The sequence below is a fragment of the Chaetura pelagica genome, unplaced genomic scaffold (assembly GCF_000747805.2).
Source record: "Chaetura pelagica isolate M959 unplaced genomic scaffold, ChaPel_1.0 scaffold117, whole genome shotgun sequence".
Lineage (NCBI taxonomy): Eukaryota > Metazoa > Chordata > Aves > Apodiformes > Apodidae > Chaetura > Chaetura pelagica.
In genome coordinates this window covers 3677701-3688479 of record NW_009954185.1, presented here as the reverse complement: position 1 = coordinate 3688479, position 10779 = coordinate 3677701, and the positions used below count along the sequence as shown (strand labels likewise).

The window sequence follows — 10779 nt, the reverse complement described above, 5'->3', positions numbered from 1 at the left end:
TACCGTGCCCGGCCCACCGCCGCTCTGCCCGGCCCTCCTGCTCCTGCTGCTGGGGGGTCATCCCTGTTCCCAGGAATCCGGTCCCTACGGCCCTGCTGCCGAGCCCTGCCGGCTGGAAAAGCAGCCGCACCCCAGGAGCCGCCCGCTACGGAAGGGTAAAGACACACACACAGTAACTTTCCTGCCGGGCTCCACTTCCACCCTCTCCTTTGATCCACAACCCTCTCTCGGAGGGAGCGCCTTAAGGGCACAGGACTTTTTGCAGTACGTCCCTAAAGGACACATTCATTCCCCGACATATCCCTGGTATCCATTTGTACATTTTCCCTAAGCCTCATCCCTCCGTTTGTGTTAAACCCTTAATAAACCGGTTCATTCGTCAACTAAACATCGGTCCCAGTAGCAGTTTGTGAGCGTGGCGGGGGGCTGTTCTAACTACCACCCTAAAACCCGGTCCCGCAGCGACTGCTCCTCTGTGAGAGGCAAAGGCCACGTGTGGCCCTCGGGCTCATTCAATAACCCCTCCAAACTGGGGGCACGGGGGGTCACAAAAAGCACCTGACAGCCGGTAGCCCCCCCGGCATCGCTTCGTGACAGCAACTCTTTCACTTACTGGCTTACTTACTTACTTATAAACACACACCATCACAAAATAGTTGTCAAAAATGGGCGAAATTTTGGCGTAAAACTGAGGTTTCAACTTAATGGAGTTGTTTGTTGTTTTTTTTTCAAAATATTTCCAGCAGATACTGAAACTCGATCACCCCCTCAAAAGAAATTAAACCAAAAGGGAATGCTAAACCCTGAGCATTATTGTTAATCTTGCTAGTCAGGCTTTTTCATTTGTCATCAAACCTGTCACTAAAATTTTATGACTGAAATTCTTCTACCAGCACCAGGTGTACATGTACTTAAACACCACAAGTTAAAGAACAAATGGAGAAGAGCTGTTACCTGAGTGCACTGGAGTCATAGAGTCTGCAGGCTCCTCTTCCCCCACATCTTTTGCTTCCCCATTTCAGGCAAGTAGTATCTATAGCCACTCCAAAATACACCGGTTTTCTGTTTAATAAATGAATAGAAGCAAGAAGGTTACTTCCCAGGATCATCAGTTCTGATCTAGAGACATGTTCAAGTAGAACATCAAATAACACAGAGTCACAGAATCATGGAATTTTTTGAGTTGGAAAGTACCTTAAAGATCATCTGGTTCCAGCTCCCCTGCATGGGCAGGGACACCTTCCAGTAAAAAAGGCTGCTCAGAGCCCCATCCAACCTGCCCTTGAACACCTCCAGGGATGGAGCCCCCACAACATCTCTGGGCTTGTTCTAGTGTCTCACCACCCTTACATGGAAGAATTTCTGCCTAATCTCTAACATAAATCTCTCTTCTTTCAGCTTAAAACCATTACCCCTTGTCCTCTCACTGCAAGCTCCTGTAAAAAGCCCCTCCCCAGCTTTCCTGTAGGCCCCCTTCAGGTACTGGAAGGCCACTGTGAGGTCCCTCCACAGCCTTGTCTTTTTCAGGCTGAACAACCCCAACTCCCTCAGCCTGTCCTCATAAGGTGCTCCAGACCTCCAGACCATTTTCGTGGCCCTTCTCTGGACACGTTCCAACAAGTCCACATCTTTCTTGTGCTGGGGGCACCAGAGCTGGACACAGTGTTCTAGGTGAGGTCTCACCAGGGCAGAGCGGAGGGACAGAATCACTTCTCTCGATCTGCTGGCCACACTTCTTTTGATACAGCCCAGGATGGAGTCAGCTTTCTGGGCTGCAACTGCACATTGGTGGCTCATGTCCAGCTTTTGATCCACTAGTACCCCCAGGTTCTTTTCCAAAGGGCTGCTCTCAACTGTGACCTCCCCTAGCCTGTATTCATATCTTGGGTTAGCTCAGCCCAGGTGCAGGACCCTGCACTTAGCCTTGTTGAACCTCATGAGGTTCACCTGGCCCCACTTCTCCAGCTTGTCCAGGTCCCTCTGGATGCCATCCCATCCCTCTGGCATATCAGCTGAACCACCCAGCTTGGTGTCATGAGCAAACTTGCTGAGGGTGCTCTCAATGCCACTGTCAATATCATTAATGAAGATATTAAACAACACTAGTCCCAGCACTGACCCCTGAGGGACATGACACCACTTGTCACTGTTTTCCATCTGGACTTGGAGCCATTGACCACTACCCTCTGGACACAACCATCCAACCAGCTCCATATCCACTGAACAGTCCACCCATCAAACCCATATCTCTCCAATTTAGATAGAAGGATGTTGTGGGGGACCATGTCAAAGGCCTTGCAGAAGTCCAGATGTACCTGCTGCTTTTCCCTGGTTGACTGATGTAGTCACTTCACTGTAGAAAGCCACTAGGTTGGTCAGGCAGGATTTGCCCCTGGTAAAGCTGTGCTGGCTGTCCTGAGTCACCTCCTTGTCTTCCACGTGCCTTAGCATGTCTTCTAGGAGGATCTGTTCCATGATCTTCCCAGATGCAGAGGTGAGGCTGATAGGTCGGTAATTCCCAGGGTCCTCCTTTCTACCCTTTTAAAATATGGGTGCAATGTGTCCTTTCTTCCAATCACCAGGGACTTCACCTGACTGCCATGACTTTTCAAATGTCATGGACAGTGGTTTGGCAACTACATCCACCAGTTCCTTCAGGACTCTGGGATGTATCTCATCAGGTCCGATGGACTTGTATATCTTCAGGTTCCTCAGATGGTCACGAACTTTATCTTCACTTACAGTGGGGTAGACTTTGTCTCTCTGGTCTGTATCTTGAGGGCCATCAACATGAGAGTTGTGAAGAGAAGGGTTGCCAGTGAAGACTGAGGCAAAAAAAGTTGTTGAGAACCTCAGCCTTCTCCTTGTCTGTGTTACCATTTCACCATTGTGGCTCATCATGGGAGTACACTTTCTTGAACCTTCCTTTTCTGGTTCACGTACCTGTAGAAGCCCTTCTTGTTTTTCTTTACATCTCTTCCCAAGGTCAGTTCTAGCTGCGCCTTGGCCTTCCTGACCTCATCCCTGCATAACCAGACAACGTCCCTATACTCTGCCTGGGATACCAGTCCCCTCTTCCACTGCCTGTGCAGATCCATCTTGCCTTTTAGTTTGACCAGCAGGCCTCAATTCAGCCATGCCTGTCTCTTACCTTCCTTGCCTGATTTCATATACCAAGGGATCGAGACCTCTTGCGCCCTATGGAAAGCATCCTTAAGGATTCAAACACATTCAAACAGCAAAAACACTTCCACACTGTTTGCTGGTTGAAGTCATGCCTTGTGTTGCCCAAGCACACACCGCCCTTTCCTCCCTGTGGGGGACTGGGGTGGGGAGGAAACACAGCTGAACATCAAAAGGCTGTGGAAGTCAGCGGAAGGAGTGCTGGCCATGGCTTGGTTTCCTTCAGCCTGCAGGACACTTCTGGGGGGAAAAAAAACAACAAAGGAGGTACTTCTCCTTTACTCCTTTCTTGAGAGCGATGGAGCCTGTTCAGATTGGGAGTAGGTGGTGTCCTGTGTGTTGGTTGGAGTGACTGAGAAGGGAGCGAGACAGCAGGGCTGGGAACCTGCAGTGGGTCTACAAGTAACTTACAAGTATCCTGAGAACCAGCTGTGGCAGGAAAAAAAACCTACTGCAGTGCTTGTGGGTGTTGGAAAGGAAAGGCCTTTCTTCAGGTGCTAACAGGGACATCATGGAGTCTGTGTAACCTGGAGAGCCACCCACAGTTGCTGGAGAGGAAAGTAAGCCTGGAGGGAAAATACTGGCCTGCAAATGTGTGAGAAAACAGCCTACAGTTTATGTTTTTGATGTCATTGGATCTGCCTCATCTAGCTCATATAAGTCTTCTATTTAAAGGACTGAATTGTTTCTTGCTAATTATTACCTTTTCTGTGAAGACCTAGTGGATTTTAGAGTTTCCAGATCAGTGGAATCTCACAGTACCCTTGATTTTAGACAAAACTTGTGGGTGGCTTTACCACCAGGCTGCAGTGAACCCTGCTCTCAGACACACTTATACTTAGCTTAATTCCCTTAGAAACCAATGAAAGCATGCCTGAAAAATGACCAAAAATTCTGAGCCATAGCTGTTCTATTATGCGTGTTGTTGAATAGGGTGAGACAAGAAGTAATTTTTTATGGTCTGAAGGATCACTTGTCACCTCTAAGGTGAGGTGGAGGCTAAGAGTGCATATTTTTGTTATACCTAAGGGACAGTGATACAACTTATGAAATACCATGATCCTTCCTTTTTCCAACAATGTTCCTAGTTTTTTTGGGTTTTAAAATCATGCCATATCAGCTTCTCAGTTAGACAAATTCTTTCCAATATTCAGAGCTTAATTTTAGGATAAACAATTTGTGAGGTGTCTATTAAAACAGAACCACAGTTAGACTTACCAAGTACTCTTATTGCCAGGGTATAGATACCAAGGGCAAATGATTTCAAGTGTGGCTTAATGCATCTAAAAATGAAAAAAAAAAAAAAAAGAAAAGATGTTTAATAGAAATTGACTGTGGGTAATTTGAACACAAATAGAAAGCAAGAGGAAGGAAATAAATGTGACTTTTCTTCTCCTTGCTGACATTTAATAGAATTACAGAAATATGTAAATCATGTTATGAAATCAGAACATTATCTAGGAGTGCTGGACATCTATATTCAATATCGCATTTTAAGAAGGTGTATGGGGTTTTTTTTCAGGTAATGCCAGCATTTCAGAGTTACTAATGCAAGACAAGAAGATGGGTTGTGAATTCACACATCATTGCCGAGTCTTGTTCAGTTAAACATTCTCTGAAATTATGGATAACAACTCAGGCAAGTACAAGGTACAATTTTCATTGCATTGTATCTAGGATCAGGGTCACACCTCCTAAGGTAAATCACCCAAAGCATTCTCTGCCAGAAAAGAACATTTACATATGGATTTTTCTGAGCTTGCAGTGGGGGCCCAGCACATCATCAGTCCTTCTGGCTCCAGAACAGCCTTGCTCTATCCTTGAGTCATCCTGGCTCTTCTAGGAGGGCAGAGGTGGTGGGTGGGAGAACAGCTGCATTTCACATCCACAGCACTAACAGTAGTGTGTATAAGGAGCCACTCAAATCAGTAAGACTCATCTGCTGCTAACCTCACCAGCTGCTCGAGTGTGCTCTTTCACCCAACATGTATCAGACTGCTTATTATCATACCTAATCCAGAAAGAGCCTAAGTACATGCATTACTTTTAGCATGCGAACAGTCCCAGTCACATGATTAAACTGAGATACTCTTGATATGTGAGGTAACGTGTATCATTATGGTAATTGATAAAACTCCCTGCTGTCACAGCCATTCTATTCAATATATTTTTTAAATGCTCTGAAATTCAGTTGTCACTATGGATAAACATAGCACTTTGGATATCCGGTCTGTGCTTTGAACTAGGATGATCTCTGCTTTTCCAGAAATAAATGTAAGAGGGAATAAATTTTTAAATATACTGAAGACATTGCAGAACCATCTCTTTTGTTCCCCACTAGTTGATGTTTTATTATTTTCCAGTGTAGCTGCCAGAACAGCATTAACAATCTGTATGTAAATTTTATTCCTGTAATTTAGTGAAAATGGAGAAGAACATGAAGGACATAGATATAAAACTAGTACCGTGGTCACAAAAAATAATTGTGTGCCTCTAATTTTGTAATCTGAGCACTTTATTCTCTAATGCCCTGATCATGGATTATCTTCATACAGTCTGCTATATTGTGGCTTATAATGGAACTGCCATCTATGCAGACATGAACGTAATATGAGTTTGAACTGGAAAAAGTGTTTTGCTCTCTATCAAATACATGTTATATATGCAACCCTCAGCCTAGAAGCCCTTTTAATCAAAAGTGAGGGCATAGAAAGCAAGATGCAGAAAATAAGCCAATAACTGGATATTTATTATGTGTTCCATAAGATATCTATGCTGAAAAAAAGGAAAAAAAAATTCAGATGGAAAAAAAATTGCTTGAGCCTATGTATTGTCTTTGCAAGGAAACAGCTGCTTTGAGATCCTGACTGGGAGCCAAACCTCTCAGGGAGATCTGAGACTTCCTTTTCGTTGCCTAATCACCTGCTATTAATAGCTTGTGCTTGAACAACAGCTATCTGGGGTGCAGGAGTTTTTCTCCAGAACTTCTGGGCTTTCCCAAGTTCCTTGGCATGGTAATTACTCTAATACCACTAAAGAGACATTTCAGCAAATGCCTTAGTCACTAGCTGTAAGCATATTTCAATTATTTCAGCTGTATAAACCTTTGAAGTAAATGTCACTAAATCTTATAGGCTTTGAAGGCTTTAGCTCTGTGCTCTATGGCAGGTGTAACGATATTGGCTTGTCTGCAAAAATCAGCTTGCTTAAGTGTTGGAATCTTATCAGAGCTGACTGAATACTGAATAATTTTAAAAACGGGTAATTGGAAAAAAATACTTAATGAAGCCTGTAACTTGACCTGGGACTATTTGTTTTCAAAGAACATTTATTTTCTTTCTGGGAACAGAAGCACACTTTCACTTCAGACATGTTTTCAGGGAAAGCCAGTCAGTGATGGATTTCAGAAAAGCAAGTGTGAACTAAAAGTAGAATTGTGTCCACAGATCATTTGCACAGAAGAGAAAAAAAAAAAAAAAAAAGTTTTAACTTAACTGAAACATGTTTTATTTAGCTGCACATGAGATTTGGGTGTCTTCAATCCAGCACAAAAACACATAACTTCTCATTTTCAAATAAATGTCTTTCAAAGTAAAATTATTTTCAACCAAACTAAAAGCTCTGGAGCAGGACCAATAAAACTGTTTGGCTGATTTAATATAATTATTTTTTTTTTAGTATTAGCATTTACTTAGTATTTTAGTGTTGTTATTGAAAACCTCTCTAAGCTTTTCTAATTAAATATGTAAAGCATTAAGTCTGCTAGGAGCAAGTTCTTAAGACTGAGAAGTGCAGGCAACACTATGTGATCTAAGCTTGTAGGTAATTGACTATGAACACCTCCTCCCAGACACTTGTGCAGTGCAAACATGATGCAGAGTAGGAGGTTGAGTGCTACAACGAAGGTTTTGAGGCCTTGTGTGGAACCATATTTGTACATTTTTTACCATATGTTTTATAGAAAGAAAGGGAACATCATTTGGGGGGAATTCCTGGATAGCCCTACATCCATATTTATACAACAAAAAAATCCCCCTGTGTCTGAAGCAACCACAAAGGGCAATCTGATGGAAATCCTGAAGGCTTTACTATAAGCTCTCAACTCATGAATTATCCTCCTCTGGGTGCATGGACACTTTCAGTGGTGCATACATTTCAGTAAAAAATGTCTAAAATGGATTATAATATGGTTGTTCCTCTTGGAGTGACTCCTTGAGGTGGACAGATTGAGAAAAAGAGAAAGAGAGAAAGGAAGAGAGAAAGAGAAAGAGAAAGAGAAAGAGAAAGAGAAAGAGAAAGAGAAAGAGAAAGAGAAAGAGAAAGAGAAAGAGAGTTAGTTACACAGACAGGTATGCCATGTGCTCTTGCAGTAATCAATGATAACCTTACAAGGTGGGTGGAGAAAGCTGTGCAGTTATATGTTTCAAGGCTTCACCGGGAGTGTTTGCAGAGGGTGGTGGAGAACCTCACCTCAACCATTTCTGAAAGTCTGTGTGTGAATATTACTTCTGGTTCAAGGACTGTGCTGGAGCCATTGCTGAAGTTACATTTCTTTATTTAGGTTTTTCAAAATTTCCTATATTCAACCAGTTATAGCACTGGCTTATTCCATGTGATATAAAGGCACTGGCAATGAGATAAGGCCTGCTTCAGAAAATTTCATTAAAAAAAGAGAGTTTTGGTATAAGAAAACAGAATACTAATAAAAATTAGTTAAATTGTATTTACCATTGTTATGTTTGAGAAGTAGAATGTACCCATCTGGAAATAATTTGGGAAGGGGAACTGAGAAAGAAAGCTTTCCAAAACAGAGTGGAGCAGCACTTAGATTCCAAAAATTGCAAGAAGCTGACAGAAATCCAGATTGATTACTGGAAGTGTTATATTCCTTTTGCACTTTCTAAAATTAGCTTAAAAATTACACTTAGTGATGGACAAATAGTTCAAGCAGCTAAATATGTATTGGAACAATCCCTTGGGATAAGCATTTAATAAACCCATGGTTATTATGCCAGAAAAGAAAAACAAAAAAACCCCTTTTGTGCTAAATCTATCTTTATTTTGAAGAGATAAATCTGGGACAGAGCAATTGTATGGAATAATCAAATGGACTAGAGGGGAAGAGTTGAGTGTACATAAAGGGTTTGGGTTAGATCACCTTTGTGCAGCTGTGCTTTGGTATCCATAGCAAGTGAGGAAAACTGGCTGCTGGTAGCACACACATGCACACATTGGCATGTGTAGAGCTAGTTGCCATTTGCATGGAGGCCACTGAATACCATTCTAGTAATGTAAAAGGCACTGAGAGAAGTGGAATTTGGTAGAAATTATGACTAGGCCTCCTATATCATGTTTAAAAAAAGAAAGGTATTGTTAGTAGATAAAATCTTAAGCACATTTTTTTAATGGTAGAAAACTCATTGTCAAGTTATAAGGATGCCTTTTTAATAGTAAAAAAAGAGGAAAAAAAAAGGAAAAGGTTATCTTGCATAACTGAAAACATTTCACAGTACTGCAGGGGGAGGGAGACCTATGTCAAAACACATTAGAAACCTTTGGCAATGCTAGGAGAAAGTATTTCTTACCTTAGAAGCAGTATGTATCCGGGTGTGCCACCTACGGACAAAGTATATGAAGTGATAACTGATATTACTAGAAAATACAGAAACATTTTTGGACACTCATTTCCTTTTGGACAAGGTCCCACCACAGCTGAGGAGCTTTGTGAAGGAGATTCCAAGGTTCCCACACAGCTGCAGTTAAAAAATACCTGAAAGACAGCAAGCAAAAATGTATGACAAACTAAACAGCAGAGAAGTGGATGTTCAGGAATTGCACATCACACTTTTCTAGTTTAAATCCAAACTGGAAAATATTTTTTCATAAGGAAAGGCTTGCTCATTGGAGGAATTTATAAAGAAAGTATCTGCTTTTGAATGTATTTAGTGATGTATTTTAAAAGTTTTAGTAACCAACAGCTAAAATCCCCCCTTCTTATGTTCTTTGGTTGGGATTCCTGTTGGAAATAGCAATTTAGAAGGTTTTAAATGTGGGTGGGTGATCGATAAAAAAAAACCTCAGGAGTGTAGGGCTGGAGAGGATTTGTTCTGCTGAGCACATCCACTTACTCTGACAGAACTGCTTGTATTAGAACAACTATGAGATCAGATATGGATATGTAAGATTGCCTCTTACAGTATCTTTCCCACTGCCGTTGGATGCCTGGCAGCCAGCAAGACAAGCAGAAACGTAAGTGACTCCATTATCTCCACAGATAGGGTCCCAGTCATTCTTGGAACATGAGCATCCTGAGTTGCACTCTGAAAACAGGGCTTGCTCGTAGTCAGCCATCCGTTTAGTTCTAGGAGAAAAGAGAAATGGCAATGATGTTTCTTAGCTGACTGATATGGAGGAAATCTCTGCTGAATCATGGGGTTATGGTGTCTGCCAGGCACACCTGGCCAGATCTTCTCCCTGTACTTCATTCAGGTGCTGTGTCTTCACATCTATGTAGCAGTGTAAATTCTTATTTCTCTGTTATCACAATGTTTTCACCATATCAAGCCACATACTGTGAGACAGTAACTACTTTATTTAGGGGAAAAGCAACAATTCCTATTAATGTATTTTCACAGATTTTCTAAAATTTTAGTTGTCTGAGGCTTGATGTAATTTTTAAAAATCCATGTGGAAATGTTTGATTACTCCAGTGGCGAAGAAGGGAGTGAGTTACTCAGGGGGAATGGTTACTGTAGAAGTTAGTGAGGAAATGACCAGTGTGGAATTTAGCCAAGCTGAGGGTCTGATACCTTGCATGGCAGCTTCTGCCAGCTTCAGCCAGATGCTGCTGAATTCACCAGTGAAGCAGCTCCTGGTACTGCTGTGGTGCTGGAAACCCCTCCGCAAAAGTGAACTTTACAGAGTAATAGCATGGGCTAAAGTAACCCAGAAGTACTACCCTCAGGTGTACCTCATGGTTAACAACATGGCTAACTCATGGTTAACACCTGAATCCTTAAATGTTGGGTTCAAATACTTTAAATGCCATGGGCTGTTCGGCAGCACACAGAAGCAAGGAACAATTAATTGAATCTCACCCCCCTACTGAGTTTCTCGCATTTCCAGAAATCTCTAGGCTCAAAGGATGGGTCTCATGGCAATAATAATTAAAAAGTAATCAGAAAATTAATCTGCACTTGTGGCTTAAACCCCTCTGGGCTGAAGGCAACAATCACAAACGGATTCTGACACAATGCCTGCTGGAATAGATGGAGCAGTTTCCAAAGCATTGAATCAGATTTCTGATTTAGGTCAGTTGTTCTCTTTTCAGCAACATATACTTTGTGGAATAGAGTGAGGAAGGAATTTGATTTGCCATAGCACTTCATGCTAAAGCATGCCCTTCCCAGCATACCCGTGGTATGACACAGTCAGTCCGGCCACATCCGAGTTCTCACAGCCCATCGCAAACAATGAGAGAAGCAATAGGTAACCAAAGAAAGAGGATCCCAGGGAGAGTTTTGCAGCCCCTAAAACATTGATTCTGAATTTTTTCATGATCAGTCCCCCCGAGAATATGCCAAAGGCCACAGCAGG

At 42.2% G+C, this 10779-nt stretch overlaps 1 protein-coding gene across 1 annotated transcript in view; it reads right to left on the bottom strand.

Annotated features, from left to right (window-relative positions):
- SLCO1C1 (solute carrier organic anion transporter family, member 1C1) overlaps nt 1–10779 on the bottom strand; it is a 27755-nt gene that overhangs the window by 4114 nt on the left and 12862 nt on the right. The window contains exons 9-14 of the mRNA XM_010002947.1: nt 10598–10779; nt 9379–9544; nt 8769–8953; nt 4402–4466; nt 3375–3384; nt 955–1062 (exon numbers count right to left, since the gene is read on the bottom strand). The exon at nt 10598–10779 is cut by the window's right edge and continues 13 nt beyond it. Of these exons, the coding sequence (XP_010001249.1) occupies nt 955–1062; nt 3375–3384; nt 4402–4466; nt 8769–8953; nt 9379–9544; nt 10598–10779 (716 nt within the window). The remainder of the gene's footprint in view (nt 1–954; nt 1063–3374; nt 3385–4401; nt 4467–8768; nt 8954–9378; nt 9545–10597) is intronic.